Below are 16,609 nucleotides of genomic sequence, written 5' to 3' on the forward strand. Positions count from 1 at the left end.
ATGGCTGAGGAAGCTGCACTGCAGTGACTGCGTGGCTGGGGAGAAGCGCCTCTCAGACGGAGAATGAGACTAATCGGCGAATCAATCCTTGAAAGTCAGACGGGCAGTAAATGAACATGCTGATCAATTCTAACCTTAGCTACTAAGCAGGAAGCCCCATCCTTGCACAGAACTGAATTTGACTCGTCAAGAAAAAGGCAACTGGTCAACCCGAGTCTGCTGCCTACTAGTCTATTTGAAATCAAGATGCTTTAAACAACGCAGCTGGAAGGCAGAGGGAAATGAAAAACCCAAGGAAAGCCCGTGTGCTTTGCAGCTGGGTCATCAAAGAGATTTCCTGTGGCTGCCAAAAAGAAATATGGAAGAAGAGAAAAAACCCTAAGTCAACCCCCTTCTTCTTCCAAAATAAAACAAGCTGTGTGTTCATTTTCCAGCGTGCGCAGATCATTTCCCTAGGGTAAGATCATAACACACTTTCTAACTCACAGAATGTGACCGGAAGAGTGGGAGGGGCCAGGCCCGAGGAGTCGGGGTATTTGGTTTCCACCCCGTCCCAAGGCAGGGGACAAAAAGAACCACGCCTTTATACTTTATACACAAACATCTTGGACAGACCAAAGTAGAGCACAGATTTTATTTAATTAAAATAGATTAAAAACAGACTGTGTAAAAGAATTAGAATTCTCAATAATTTACTATTATTTACATTAGCAGATGTCGGTCGTTAGTAGAGAGTGCGAGCAGAGACGCTGGAAGAACGGGGATCCTCTCCTGTGGGCAAGGAGCCCGGCTTCCCTCCATTCCCGTCCTTTCAGGTTCACGATGGCAACTCTGTCAATGAGCGCACCGGGGTAGTGTGGCTGCAGCACCGGGACCCGCGCTGAAGGCCCTGAGACCTGGCAGGCCGGGAAGAAATTCCTTTCCTCTGGGAAGAACCATCAAGGCTCGCTCAGTTCAAGCTCACGGGGACGTCTGGTCAGAATGCCTTCCCCGCCCTGCAGCCAATACCCCACTGTGCTGGGCCTTCTGCGAACACTCCTAGGGTTGACCTAAACCCAGTTTCCAGATAAAAGGTAAAAAGCAACAACAAAAAGCCGCACATCCCAGTTCTCAGAGAAATCCTGGATTACTAAACATCCCCTGCCTGTGGCATCTGGAATGGGTGACTTGTCAAAATCTCCCTCAAGACGCTTTATGTGTTTGCCGTGGGAGGGAACAGTGGGAAGCCAGGGTGGCCGGGGGGACTAGGCCACTTGACCAAGCTGGATGCAGCTCCTAGGAAGCAGTCACAGTGAGAGCGAGCTCACAGGAGCTGTCCCGGCCCTGAAGTGCGCAGCCCTGCAAGCACCAAGCGGGGAGTGAAGACCCTCAGAACAAAGGCCTTGTGGCCTCCGGCCCGTGGGCTCGGATTGCTGGAGACTCTGCGGTCAGCCTGGACCACTAGGAGCCCCCGCTGCTCCACTCGCAGGACACCCCGGTCTCCTAGTGTCAGTGGGGCCTGGGTCGTCTAGGAGGTCCAGGGCTGGGGCAGCAGCTGTGGCCATGGGGGCCAGCACAGTGGACAGCACCAGAGCTGGCAGTGAAGGGCTGAGGCGGGGGAGGCCCGATGGAGAGCCTCAGTCCAAAATGTCTGTCTCGAAGGGGACCAGGTGGTAATACGACAGGTTGGTGACGTAAGCTGCCGGGTCGTCCCCATCCTCCAGCTCTGAGGGAAAGTCACTGCCGTTCTCAAATCTGAAATTAGAGAAAACAGACGTGAGGGCTGGCTCATTGCTGGATCACCACCAAACATCCACTGGGCCTGTGAGCACGGCTTTCAATGCCCACTAGGAAGTGTGCAAAAAACCAAGGCTACAAATTAACTGGTGAGCTGGCTCCTCCTCAGAGACTGCCAGAGCCTGTGGTTTCCACTGCCTTGGAGACTGCCATCTGTATTTGCTTAGACACTCCTTCGCGAGGCCTCCGTTCATGCCTTCATTCATGGAGTGCACATGTTCACCTCTTGTTCCATGCCCAGCAGGCTCTGGGATCAGCGGTGGACAAGGCAGGCCGGGTCTGTCCTCAGGGAAGAGGCACCTGCCTCGTGCTGAGCCCTGGGGACAGCATGGAGAGAATGGTCATGGGCTCACAGCCTGACCACAGCGGAGATGGCATATGTCCGCACAGGAGGCTGCAGGGGGAACAGGAGGCTGCGGAGGGGCTGGCGAGGCCTGTGGAGGTCACGTGGGGAGACACTTTCTAGCGGGGAGGCCTGTATGTGGGCGCGTGTTTCACTCGGGCTCCAGCGGATGAGAAACATCCAAATGTAGGGGGCTTACATGGGGTGTGGACTACTAAGGGAAGAATACAAACCCCAAACATAAGGGGACGTAAAAGCCCCCTAAACTGACTCCCCACGCGCTGGAACTGCTTCTACTCCCTCTCCAGTCCTGGCACGGCCTCTTAAGCTAGTAAAAGAGACTCCAAGTCCTAAAAAGGGCGTAACAAAGAGAAAAGCACGAGAAGAACATTCTCCCCAGGAACGGGGATGGAGCAGTGCTGCGTGTGCTGTTGCCATTTGCCTCAACCTACGAATCAGCCCAAACCAGGGAGGCCGCCCCACCCTCCTGGGAGCCACCTCAGGGTTGCCTCCTGCGCCGCTCCCAGTGCCTGGACGTGGCCCTGGCCTGTGGACAGCTGCAGGAACTCAGCCATATCTGGAAAGCTTTGCTGTGACCAGGAAGACTGTACAGTCTCGGGCCGGTGGCTGGACACAGAAGAAGGCAGGGCCAGCACATGTCCCCTATACCTAGTACGTTGTGCAAATTCCACTGACCTCAAAGGGGAAGACAGCTTTAAGGTGTTTGGATAGGAGAGGCTGAGGCCGCAGAGGTGGGCCTCCCCTCTGCCTCCACGGCCAGGCCTGGAGTGTGTGTGTTGGGGGAGGGGGGAGTCAGCCCCTGCCTCGGTTTCCCTGTGCTCACGATCCTGGCAGTGCAAGGCTGGGGCAGAGGCCGTAGCACAGAGAGCCCTAGCTGCGGGTGGGAGAGCTGTGTGAGCTCAGGGGGACAGAGCAGCTCTCTCACTTCATCCCAGGGAATGAAATCTCTTCCCCAAACCAGGGCTGAACGGAAACCCAGGGTTGGAAGGCTCAAGTCAGGTGAGGGATAGGTCCACAGCGCCTGCCCAAACAGTGTCCCACCACCTGCCTGTCCTCCCTGCCCAGATCACAAGACGATGCTGGGGACATGAGGACAGAGGGGGACTGGGATGCTCAGGGAAAATGAGTCACGGGACTGAAGCCCCCAGAGGTCCCCACAGAACTGCCCGGTGCCTTGGCCCTGGATGACCTCCCAGAAGTTGGGCAATCCCTTCACCAACTGAGACTGTCACCTACAGAGGCCCCGAAGTCCCCCCAGCCCCATCGCTATCAGATACATTCATTCCTTGAGTGCAGAGCACTGGTGCCCACGTACCCGCTGGGGCCAGATGGGGAGCAGCCTGCTAAGACTCTGCTATGGGGCCCTGCCATGGGCCTGGCAGCACTGGGCTCACAGGCTCAGGCCAGACAGTCAGCCTCAGGTGCCGGTGAGGACGGTCAGCCTTGGGTGCCGGCGAGGACAGCTGTGTGGGGAGGTGAGGCCTCCAGCTCTGCAAATGGCATCTCTCTGTGCCGTTGGTCGCTCTCAACCCCCACCCGCGACAGCCGGTGCAGTGTAGAAACAGATCGTCCCTGAGACACACTGCAGCTGGACCATCAACTCCACTGTGCTGCCCGAGATGGAGCGGCCAGAGAGAGGCCCAGGAGCTTGAGCCAGAACTCCCTCCAAATGCTCCCCTGAGCCCCACGGCAGGCGTTTCTCTGTTAGGCTTTCCTGGGATCATGGAGACTTTCCCGGCCCTCTCTCCCTGTGAGCCAGGCGTCCCGGCGCAGGTGGCCGCCTATTCAAGACCTGTCATTCCTGTCCACACACGGCCCGGGCAGCCGCAAGAGCCACGCCTCCTCCCAGCTTTCTTCCCTCTCTGTGTGTTTCTCCCCAGCTCCAGGCTGCTCACAGTTGAACCTGTCTCCTAAATCTGGCCTCATTCCAGGGTGCCGAGGGCCTCCTGGAGATAGAAAGGGGTGCCCTTGGAAACACTGCAGACTCAGGGCCTGCACAAATGGTGATGAGGAAGGGTCCCCATCTGCCTTCACCCCCACCCGTCCCTGGCCAGTCACTACCCCTGCCAAGCCAAAGGGCCTCTTTCTTTCATTCATGGTTAACTCCAGCCTCATACTTACACGGTGCCAGCCTGCAAGCATGGGGGACCCACAGGAAATGAGGGAGTTAGTTATGTACAGTGGGGTCAGGGCAAGGACGGCACAGCTCCTGCCACCAGCAGCTCATGACCCCTCCACTGGGAAAGATTCTCGAACCATCTACCTGAGAGTCACACTTAGAACTGAGAACGTGGGGTCTGTTAGCAGGTGCCAGTCCCACAAGCCTGACAGGGACCGCCCCTCCATGCTCAGTCACAGAGCAGGGGTCAGCAGAGGAGGCTCAGGCCACCAGCTGGAGCCCAGGCTCAGGCTGGGTTCACATCCCCGCAGCCCACAGGCCCGGATGTGGGGCTCAGCACACGTGGCTGGCCTAGTTCTAGTTTCAATCTGCTGCTGTGAGGGCTAGCAGATGGGTAGGGCTAGACCTGGGCCATCCCCAGCTTATGTCATTCTTGGGCCCACAGGGAGACTCTGCAGCCAGAGCTGCCTCTGTCGGGGTCTCAAGCGGGATGTTTTACACTCATCCTCTGTGGCCTTCAACATAACCCGGCAGAATGGTCCCGTGAAGGTAAGAGAAGCCAGGAGAGGTTAAGTAACTTTTTGAGCTCATACAGCCGAGAAGCAGCCTGGAGTTGGCTGTGTCAGCAAAGAGAGGCCAAGCTGTCTGGGGACCCTGGTGCCCCCATAATTCACCAAGAAGATGCCTGGAGGAGAGCCAAGGCTGAGGCTGCTGCGCCTCACAGTGCCCTCAGTGTTGGGCTCTCTAGAGCATGTGTTACAGTCAAATCAGAGACAGAAAGAGCGGAGAAGACGGTGTTGGCTTTGGCTGTCCAGCCTCAGTAATCAGACACAGCCTACACCCTCGGCACAGGGCTGCAGGCCAGGCTCCACCCCACGGCCAGCCGTGAGGCAAACATGTCCCCGTCCCAGGGAATCAGGACCGCTGTGTGTGAGGTATGTGGCCTTCCTGGCCCTGGAGACAACATCACACCCTTCAGGGCCCCACAAAAGCCAGGCCCCCAGCCCCAAAATGTCTCCTAAATGCCCCTCGTAGCCGGCAACTCCATCCTCCACAGATTCACTATCAACATCTCACCAGACTCTAGGGAAGGCAAACTTAAAATCAGTGTCCAAATGAACACAGGGACTGCTGGGTGGCTCTGGGTAGCCACTGCCTCCCATAAGAACGGTGAGCCCCATCCTGCAAGGCAAACGGCTTAGGACAGTCTATGAAACGATACTGAAACCAGCATACTTACAAATGCTCGGTCGGGTCCACACCCAGGTGCTGGTCTCTTCCGTTTGGTATACTGTGGTCAATTACTATTGTTTCGGTATTTGCTAAACAAAATCCATTGGACCTCATGATTTCTGAAAATCAAAGCAGCAAGGTGAGTCCTCCGGAGGGGTTGGTGCTTGAGGTTTTGGAGTTTGGGGCTAGACCCAATCCTCCTCCTTTCTCCACCTGTTCCCCACCTCTCTCTTCCACACCGTAAGAGAACGCTGTGCACCTGAGACCCATTCAGAGCCCCACTGCGCAAAGTCGGGGCCGAGGTCAACCCCCACGGGAGCCAGGCCTGCTGCGTGTCTCTCCCCAGACAAAGGTGCCCTGGCTGTCTGAGCACTCTCGCCATATGCCCTTCGCTGTGGGCTTAAAGCTGGAGCACAAAGCAGGAGTACCGGGCTCACATCTGTGAGTTTATGTGTGAGAGCGGATCTATGGCACAGTGATGCATGGCTCTGCCCAGGGTACTCCACCTTGCTGAGCTCTCCCCGTGGCTAAGACGGGAGTAACAATACCGACTGCCCTGGGTTGCTGTTCTGATTGAATGAGATCAGTGCGCATTTTAGTGTATTTTTATTTCAATCGCTTTTGGGGTACAGGTGGGTCTTGGTTACATGGATAAGCGCTGTAGTGGTGATTTCTGAGATTCTGGTGGATCCGTCACCCAAGCAGTGTACGCTCCCCCTGATGTGTAGTCTTAGCCTTTTATCCCTTCCCCCTCACCCTTCCCTGCAATTCCCCAAATCCCACATCATTCTTATGCCTTTGCATCCTCAAGCTTAGCTCCCACTGGTAAGTGAGAACACGTGATACTGGTTGTCCATTCCTGAGTTACTTCTCAGTGTATATTTTAAACCAAAGGGTGATTTTCACTGTTCTGCTTGATATAATTCTGCATGTAAATGAATTTTTTTTTTCCAAAAAAGCACAGATTTGGGTAATTTAGAAAAGCCAACAAAGAAAAATGACTTCCTATGTCCACACTGGCCTCATGCGTTAGCTAGAGAGGGTGGAAGTCTGCACTCGTCCTTGGCTGGAAAGGCTGGAATGGAGAATGAGAGCCAGGACGATGAGTTCCACGGCCTTGGGACTCAGTTTCCTCCACTGGAAAATTTCAAAGGTGTATTAATCTCTGAGGATCCTCCTCACTCTGAAATCCCATGAGCTCCTGGATCCCATCACACCATCTGGTCCATCTAAGCATAAAAAGCAAGGGTGGTGGACTCTCAGCTGTAGCGTTCATTTGTATTTTCTGAGGGACGGCGTTTCCGTCCCCTCGCTCAGCAGATGAGATCTGATAGCGATGGCCAGTTGTCGGCGCTGAAGTCCTCCAGCTGCTCACAAGGCTGCTCATCTCCCAGCCTCACTTCTACGACCAGGACCACCTTTGCCTGTTCTTTCGAATCAGAACCTCTATGCACCCCATCATAAAAGTCATGCCAAAAACAACTCCAAATTCCTGGTGCCTTCTCAAACCCAAGGGATTACCTTCTTCCCATTTGGGGCACAGCTCCAGCCCTCCCTCTCCCCTGGCACGCCACGCCCAACAGGAACACCGCTCACTGCCCCATCGGATGCCTTAGTTGCCTGTGCGACTGTTTTCCTTTATTATTTCTTACGCCTTACCACAATTCAGACTGGTTTATTCCGGTGTATGGATTTGCTTTTTTTGTAACTGAAATGGTCACTTTCTGTTTATTGTTAATCTTTCTAGGTATTTGGTTCTCAGTCCTGTGAACTTTCCATATGAAGAGAATTAGGGAAATTAACGCAAAAATGAGGAAAGAAAAACAGATTCTCCCTCGCCGCCCCCCATGATCAAAATGTCGATTCGTCAGTCAGATTCTTCAAGTCATCGCTAAAATTCGGCCTGTCTTTCTGGAGAAGGGGCTGCTGGCGTTTCGTAGGGCCATCAGTCCTCAGCTCTTCCCTGTCTCACCTGGTGGGGCTGCAGGTCCTGAGAAGGAGCTCTGCAAAGCAAAGAGGGGTCAGTGCCCCAACTCTGGGGTCAGCCACACTTCCAGGTACAAAAGGGGCAGAAAGATGCTTACCAAAGCCTCTCTGAACAGGCGGACTGTGAAAACTGCTAGATCTGAACAAGACAAACTAAGATTCTCTCGCCTCTCTATCCAAAATGGGTGGCAGCACAGAACCACTGCCTTTATTGTTTTCATTAACTCTGACCCAAATCTGTCTTTCTTGGGAAGCACATGAAACCTCAGAGCAACCTCCAGGCAGCCAGCTGACAGCTCCCTCCCCTTTCTCCAACCCCTTTGCAAAGGTTAATTTGGTTGGATGGTGGCCTACAAGTTAAAACAAATGTCACTGCTGCATATCACTTCTGAAGGAAATTCTGAAGGGTTATCTTGCATGCCTAATCTTTCTTAAATGTGAAATTTGGAGCTCTATAAAATGGAGTCTTTACCAGTCCCCCAAAAAATAGACTTGTAAGAAATAATTCCTTAACCTATGATAAGGAGCCGCATGCATATACATGTGGTTTAATTATTTGCAAGGCTGGCTGGGCCCTGGAAAACACTAAGGTATGTCTGATGCCTCCTGCATGGACCTTGCTGCCTCAGGCCTGGCCCAGAGAGGGGCCTCGCTTAGACCCTTGCCTTTCACTAAAGATGGTCCCTAAGAAGCTCCAGTTCCCTTCTAGATCCCACCTCTGCTCTCAGCCCAGGACCTCAAAAAACTTTGGGGCCAGCCAGGCTACACAGTTGGCAGGTGTGCAGCAGCCTCTGGAACATTCATTCCCAACTTGGGTTCAGAAAGGGACGGTTCACTGAAAAGCAAATTGTCTTAAAACCTAGAGAAATACGCACAGCTTTCATATGGCTGTGCTAGTTGAAAATGGAGCACAGATTCTGCAGCAGTTTATAGTTTTGTTTATTTGGCCACTTTAATAAAAAAGTCCTAGGAAAAGGTGTACAAATTAGTACAGGTCCACAGTTTTAAAAGAGAAGAAAAAGCACTTAGCTCTAGCAAGCCTCTAACTGTAGGGACCACTGATTTCGGGAGATGATCCTGCTAAGCCTGTAGCCTGTGCCCCGTTTCAACCACGGACAGCAGATATTTAAATGGGAGTTGCCCTCCTGGGTCAGTTTGCACAAGAGGATGGTGTAGACCATGAACTTGAACCTTCAAGCAAAAGGCTTCATTGAGATTCATGGCTACGGAACCAGGGAGCCTGACCTGTAACAAGGTCCACCGGTAACTTGCCATGTGCCTTCGGCCAGAGCCTTAGCAAGTATGGTGTGTCTGCAGTGTGGGATGCTGGCTCCTCAGGAGGCATGAGCAGGTTGGAGAGTATGGATTGTACAGCTGGGGACGCTCTGCTACTTATGCCTGGAGAGCAGGTTACCTCTCACTCAGTTTCTTCATCTGTACAATGGGAATAACGGTACCCATTCCCAAGTCCAGTGTGCAGACTGAGATGATGTATGTAAAGAATCCAGCAAATGCTGCAGGCTCAGTAAAGAGTCCTGAGTGATCCATCATGACTATTCAGTGCCCTTTCATTAACTGGCCAACTGGGCTACCCCTATATAGTAAAAGTAAGGTTGAGATTATACAGAAGCCACATTAATGAAAAACAATGTTCTATTTCCAGGCCCCTGAACCTGAACCGATCAGATTTTGTGGCTGAAATTGATGAGTTCAAGTGACTGTATCAAGGCTGAGATCTGCATTTCCTGACAGCTGTTAGGACCATTGTTGGTAATGCCCTTACATCTGTTATGATGTAAATAAAAAAGAAGGGAAGAAAATGTTGTCATTCAAGAAAAGTTACAGCATCTGGGCCTCTCTTCAAACATACAACGTGAATGTCTTAGAAGTCAGCTCGGTATCTATAGCAAGAATCTTCGACCAATGTAACCATTTTAATCGTATGCATGACTGATTCCATGAAATAATTCACTTTCAAGCTATTTTTTCACACTCATATTTTTCCACATGAAAAGAGCCCTGCTCTTCCATGAAAACTGACATTGGCACAATATGGTTAACTAAACAAAAGACCTCCTTCACTCGAATTTCAACAGTTTTTCCACCAATGTTCCTCTTTTCCGTGCTGGCCCTAATGCAGGACCCCCTGCTGCCATGAGCTCCTCTGTCTTGGTCTCCTATGACCTCTGATGGTTCCTCCATCTTCCTTGTCCCTCGTGACCATAACACTTTTAGAGAGCACTGAGCCATACTGGCAAATGTCCCTCCATTTGGGTTTGCTGGCAGTTTCAGAGTGCTTCGATCAAGGTGATGCATTTTTGGCAGGAATCCTACACCGTGAGGCTGCATGAGAGCTGGAGTGGCACATGGGGGTTGGGGGGGGTTGGAGTGCCTAGGTGAGGAGGCTTCTGCCAGCTGTCTCCACAGTGAAGCTACCACCTTTCCCTTTGTAATTATTCAGGGAGGATGCCTCAAGGCCATGCAAATCTTGTTTCTCCTCAAAGTTTCACCCCCAATCTTTGCCTCTATCAATCAATGGATCTTTTTTGCAACAATTACCAGTGTGCCTGTCTGCCTAACGGCAATTTTTCTGTCTTTTAAATGCAGCCACGTTTTCCTGCGCCCCACAAACGCTGCAACCCCTCACTTCGATAACTCTATTCCTTTTCTCAGCAGACACACGGTCTCAGCCGTGAAAGCATTCACACTCTAGCCTTCCTCCCTTTCGCCTCCTCTCTCCCGCTGTATTTCCAACGCACTCCAGCAGCAGAACAAAACCCAAAGCAGTGCCCTTTTATTATCTGGCTAACTGGGCTACCGCTACATAGTAAACATAAGGTTGAGATTGGCCAGAAGCCAGGTTAATGAAACATAAAATTGTGATTCATTTCCAGGCCTCTTAAACCTGAATGTTGAGATTTTGTGGCTGATACTGATGAGTTCAAGTCACCAGATCAAAACTGAGGTTTGCATTTCCTTCTACGTTGCACAGCTGCAGCCATGGAACAGAATGCTCCAGATTCCTGCTTTCTTACATTTGATAAGCATCGGGACAAAGAATGATGAAGGCTGCACTGGTTGGAGGCATTGCCAAGGGCTGCAGTCCATCCATCCTGACTGTCCTCGCCGTGGCCCCAGGATGTGGACACAGTTCCCGTGACTGCTAGCGCTGGGCGCCATCTAGTGGAGCCCCTGACAACTAAACTGTCCCAGAAAAGCCAAGGCACTCGGCACCTGCGGTCCCCCATACCCAGCCTGCATGAATGCAGAGAGGGTCAGTGCCCATCTCCCATGGCACCGCCTCCCTACACGTATGTCAGTGGCATAAGAAACGGAGGAGGAAGGTGGGTGTGGCGCTCGGCTATGAATCGATGGAATTAACCAGGTCAGGAGAGGACAGGCAGGTTTGCGTGAAGGATCCTGCAGGGCCACAGTACATGCAATGGCTGGCCAGTCCACTGCAGGAGGCCAAGGCTCTGGAGCGGAGGTGGCAAAATCAAGAGGCTAGCACGGGCCAGGCTCTGAATGCCCAGAATGGCCAAGGACTTGGCTTGATTGTGAGAGTGAACTTTTAAGACAATTAATGAGCCTCAGAGGTCAGAGTGTTGGGATTACTGGCTCAGTCCTCGGGTTCATGTCCTGGAGAAAGAGGAAGGCATGAGAGAAAGCCGTGTGTCTCAGGTGACGCCAGGGCTCTGCAGACCCCGAGCCTCAGCCTGGGGACCCACGGATCCAGAAACACATCAAATATGGGACCAAGATGGAGAATATGATGTGTCGATGTGTGAGCCCTTTTCTCAAAGGGATGTAGGGGCCATTGTCAATAGCAATTTCATGAAAAAGCATTCCTGATGGGAGGTACCTGGCATGGCGTGGGTGAGCACACCGCCTCGCCACCAGCCCACACAACCGCTCTAGCTTAGGAAATTCCCTTAGACACGGTGAGGGGCCAGCTAGATCGGGAGCAGAAATCAGAGGGGGTCTGGGGGGTTCAGAGGGAGAACATCTGACTCGGTGACTGACAGAGCAGAGGAAGCGGGGAGGTACCCAGAGCACTCGGGACCCTCAGCTCTGCAAGGCTTCGAGAGGCCGTACTGCCTGCCGCCTCCTGCAGTAAGACCTCCGGGCCCTCCCAGTCTTTGCAATGAGACTGTCAGCCACAGGCTGGTGCAGACTCCACGTTAGGCAGACCCAGATGGTAGAACGTGTTCTGTGCTGAGCCAAAGTCATCCACAGTTACTTCTACCCACAGGCCCTGTGCCAGCCCCTGCCTGGCCCCTTCCCATGGCAGCCCGCCAACATCGGAGGGTGGCATCCCTTCCTCACAGCTGCTCTTCCACATTTCCCCCTATTCTTCTGACCCCTGCCCACCAGACACCCTTCTCTGGATGGAATAATTCATCTTGCTGCATCCCAGGGACGGTTTTGACTTGCACAAGGAGGTCAGGACCTTTCCTAGACATGGACACTGCACACCCCATCATGCACGAAAGGCCACAGACAGCAGCGGCTGAAACCTGTCCTCAGCCCTTGCAAAAAGGCAAAAAGAACATATCCCAATTGCAACATGAGACTCTACGTTTCTCCCTGTTAAATTTCATCTCACTATGCTCACCCCTTAGTGTACACGTGGGCCATGTGTTCATAAAAATCACTGATGGAAACAGGAGGCCAGGGCGGGCTGGAGCACGTTCTGGGCACTGAGCCTCAGGAGCTTCTCCAACAGAGAGGCAGCTCGAGGCAGCTCTAATCTATCCCTCTCACTCTAATCTGTCACTCTGACTCAGGGGCCTCGAGGTCGGCTTGAAGCAGCGGCCCAGCCTCTCCCTCAAGGCAAGGCCCTAAGAGTTCTCAGCTGCTCCTTGCTCTCTCGGTTGCCCAAAACAGAGCAAAACAAAGCAAAACAGAGACACTGGTGCTAGGACTCTCCCCACTCAGACTAAAGAACGAGGCTTCCCCATGCTCCACACTACAAAATGCAAAACCCAGAGCAACAGACAATTAGGACTCCAGAGCCCTCTGTGAGCCCTGTGAGATGAGAATCTGTAGGCACTCAGCCAGGATGAAGGACCCAGCCATCTTCACTCCCCATAAAGGTTCTGGAGACCCAGTGCCAGCTAAGGAGGGGCTCCTGCACTCACTGCTCTTGTCTAAGGACACACAGGAAGCTATCTTATAGAGATATCAAAAGCAGCATACCACGCAAAGTGATCTACAGATTCAACGCCATCCCCATCAAAATATGAATGACATTCTTCACAGGAACAGAAAAAAAATCAATCCTAGGCTGGGCGCAGTGGCTAACGTCTACAATCCCAGCACTTTGGGAGGCCAAGACAGGTGGATCACTTGAGCTCAGGAGTTTAAGACCAGCTTGAGAAACATGGCAAAACCTCACCTCTACAAAAAATACAAAAATTAGCCTGGCATGGAGAGGTACACCTGTAGCCCCAGCTACTTGGGAGGCTGAGGCAGAAGGATTACTTGAGCTGTAACTGTGCCACTGCACTCCAGCCTGGGCAACAGAGGTTGACTCTGTCTCAAAACAAAACAAAACAAAACAAACAAAACAACAACAAAAATGAGAAAACAATCCTAAAATGTATATGGAACTACAAAAGATGCCAAATAACCAAACCAATCTTCAGCAAAGCTGGAGGCATCACACTACCCAACTTCAAAACATATGACAGAGCTACAGTAACCAAAACAGCATGGTACTGGCATTAAAAAACACACATAGACCAATAGAACATAATACAGAACACAGAAATAAATCCATATACTTACAGCCAACTGATTTTTGACAAAGGTGCCAACAACACACAATAGAAACCACCAAACTGTCCACCAACCAATGAACGAATAAAGGAAATGTGGTACATATGCACAATGGAATACTATTCAGCCATTAAAAAGAATGAAATGCTGTCATTTGCAGCAACATGACTAAGCCTGCAGGCATTATGTTAAGTGAAATAAGCCAGACACAGAAAGACAAATGTCACAAGATCTCACTCATACGTGGAGTCTGGAGAAGGGGAGATCACAGAAGCAGGAAGTAGAACAGCGGTTACCAGAGGCTGAGGAGGGGCCAGTGGCGGACAGAGAGAGGCTGGTCAGTGGGCAGAGAGTCACAGTGGGAGGAACAAGCTACTGCACAGCAGGGTGACTAGGGTTAACAACACTGCCTTGTGTATTCCAAAATAGTTAGAAGAGAGGATTTTGAATGTTCTCACCACAAAGGAAAGATGAATGTTTGAGATCACAAACATACTAAATATTTGATGTTTACACAATGTACACATGTATTGAAACATCACTCTTTACCCCTAAATAGGTACAATAATTATGTGTCAGTAAAAACAAAAAAGTAAAAAGCAAAACAAAGCAGCAGCCACAGACAGGGTCAGGAGTGCCACCAGCCTGCACACACACGATCCTATTAATATCTACAAACCCATCTTCCACCCAGGTTCCAGAACCTGCCCACCCCACCCAGTTCTCCCAAGCACACAATTCAGAATCCCACCTGTGCTGTGGCCCGTAATCAGCAAGGCCACGTTCACAGCCAACAGCATCCGTCACTCATCCCCATTGTCCTCTGGTCTCCCCAGTTCCTTCTGAGTCAGCCCTGGGCTCAGATCTCCCTCATCTGCTGTTCTTCCTTGACATCCTTCTGAGTCCTCCGCCCCTCCTTCTCTCTGCTTCCTCCTCCATTCAGAAACAGGCCCCTGCTCTCCTTCCTACAGATCACAGCGTCACGGAGGCGCTCTCCTTTGACCAAGCCGTGTCTCCTGAGATTCCCCTCCCTCTCTGTCCACCAGGCAGACCACGGCAAGATCGCATGCAACTGTCACCTCTTATGCCACAAGGCAACTGCCACTTGCTTGGGGAAACCCAGTCCTAGAGACTCCCAGGACAGAGCTCTTTTCCCTAGGAAATCCTCCTCAGCAGCCTTTGCCAAAATAGTGTGGCAAAAAACAAGTCTAGTGTTCTCATGACACCTGCAACCCAGATCTTAGTAAGTCACCACACTTGGACTGGCCAAGAAGCCCAGGCTTCTGCTTCCTTCCTTCCTGCGCCAGGAGACACAGTCCCACGTCCACACTAAGGAGACCTAAGCCTGTGCATCCCTTTTGTTATGGCTGCCCCTAAAAGTAATAACCAAGTTCAATGCCACGTGACATGGGCTGTCTCGCTTCAGCAGGCTGAACTGTGGATTCCAATAGTTCGCTTCAAACTATATCGTCAATGTGTTCATATGCCCCTGAGTTCCTATCTACATGCCAAACAAACCCCAGTGGACACAGCAGGAGTGAGAGCTGCAGAGGGAAATACGCCGCTCAGGGGAAATCAGGAAACGGCCCCTCTCCCTGTGTGTGCATTTCTCTTGGATTGCCTTTCTGGGAAAGTGTGGCCCAGCAGCACAGACAGCCAGCTGGGGAGGGTTTCTGTGAAGCCTCAGCCCCCACAGCCCCCACAGCAGTACCCCCCCCAACCCCATGCCTCCCCCGTGGCTCTTACCTGATATTTTGACTGGACTTTGAAAGCTGGGTTGAATTTTATGTACATTATCATTTTTTAACACCTGATCCAGAGGAGATCTTTCAAAGAAGGTGAGTACAACTTCCGATCTAGAATACTGGGGAGAAATACAGGGATTACTAAAAATGAACAGCCTCCACACACTGGCCCCGTCTATCAAGAGGTGGCCCACGTGATGCGAATGCCCCGTGAATGTCCGGATGCCCCACGGCTGACCACAGGGGCGAGGCTGCCCTCACTGCCCAGCCCTCAGGTGTTCACAACCCAGGCGGCAGGAATACAAGGCCTCAGCGACCTGGGCAGTGGAGGGAATCACGGCTCCGATCGATGTGCCAGTTTCGCTCACGCCTCCCTCCCTCTATGATAACCGTAGGCTGTGTCCACTCTCCCCATTTGCCAGGAAGAAACGGAAGCTGCCAGGAGCGAAGGAGGTCTGCCTGGCGCTCAAGTCCAGGTTCTTAACCGCCACTCATGACGAAGCCCACAGGCTGACGTGGAAAGGGAGCTGATGGTCAAATCCACGCAATGTGCCCCGCTGTGCTGACGCCAACGTTCCGCGCGGCTTCTACGTGTCTGTTCTAAAATCCCCTCCGCAAGACAGTGGATTCTGAGCCGAGGCAGAAAGCAAAGCCCTCTGCAGCCGAGAGGCCCCGTGCCCTTCCTGCTCACGTCTCCTTGTATCCCTCACTTTCACTCTGTCCCCAGGGAGGAAACACTGGGGCCATTGGAGCCCACAAAAGCCTTCTTTCCCTGATTATACCTGCACGCCTCCACCCCCATCCCTATCACCTGGTACTTCCAGGGAGGGAACAAACTGGCAAATGAGCCAGAGTGAGTCAACTCTCCGGGGGACGGACGCCTTTCATAGGTGGGAGGTGCCAGGCCTCCCACATCCCTGCCCAGCCCGGGGCATGACTGCACTCACTTTACAGGGCATGCTTATGATCGTCTTCAGCAGCTTCTCCACCTCATTGAGCCTGGTCTCTATGTCGTGGGCTTCCTTTATGGCAACCAGTCCTAGAATTGAGACAGAAATGCCCAAAGTCAGAAAAGCACACCAGGAAATGCGCTCCCAATTCAATCCACAACAGGCGCCCACAAACTGCCAGGGTGGTCCTCTGTAATGAATGAGACGTCAGGAACATTTGCTCAGCCTCACGCAGCTACAGCCCCATCCTGGAAGGCCTGCTCTAAGCTTCATTCGACGTTTCAGCTACCCAATGAACGATAAGTCTGTGATGGAGTTGGTACTGTCAATCTCAAAGGGGGATGACAGGCGTAAGATCCCTCCAAGTGGGGCAGCCTGGCAGACTCCATAATCACCCTGGTCATGGCCAGAGCTCAGCCCAGGGCGGCTCAGGCCCCATCAGCATGGTGGCTACAGCCAGGATGCTGGCCCAGGACCAGGCCACCCCCAATGACACAGGGAAGGACTCGCTCTGCTGGCCACAGCTGTTCAGATCGCAGACCCCTGGAAATGGAGCCCCTGTTTAGAACAGTCATTTACATGCCACATTCAGAAGGAAAAGAAGTCAGATGTCTGCCTGGAGAAAACCAAAGTGGACATGACTCATGCCACTTTC

General features: G+C 52.3%; 1 protein-coding gene across 1 annotated transcript in view; it reads right to left on the reverse strand.

Annotated features, from left to right (window-relative positions):
- Window positions 1–620: 620 nt before the first annotated feature.
- PXDC1 (PX domain containing 1) overlaps window positions 621–16,609 on the reverse strand; it is a 29,456-nt gene continuing 13,467 nt past the window's right edge. Inside the window, exons 2-5 of the mRNA XM_021672662.2 lie at window positions 15,952–16,043; window positions 15,006–15,123; window positions 5,500–5,611; window positions 621–1,734 (exon numbers count right to left, since the gene is read on the reverse strand). Coding sequence (XP_021528337.2) covers window positions 1,617–1,734; window positions 5,500–5,611; window positions 15,006–15,123; window positions 15,952–16,043 — 440 coding nt within the window. The 3' untranslated portion in view covers window positions 621–1,616. The remainder of the gene's footprint in view (window positions 1,735–5,499; window positions 5,612–15,005; window positions 15,124–15,951; window positions 16,044–16,609) is intronic.

This window comes from Aotus nancymaae, unplaced genomic scaffold, assembly GCF_030222135.1.
Source record: "Aotus nancymaae isolate 86718 unplaced genomic scaffold, 86718_ANA_hifiasm-v0.15.2.pri h1tg000051l, whole genome shotgun sequence".
Taxonomy (NCBI): domain Eukaryota; kingdom Metazoa; phylum Chordata; class Mammalia; order Primates; family Aotidae; genus Aotus; species Aotus nancymaae.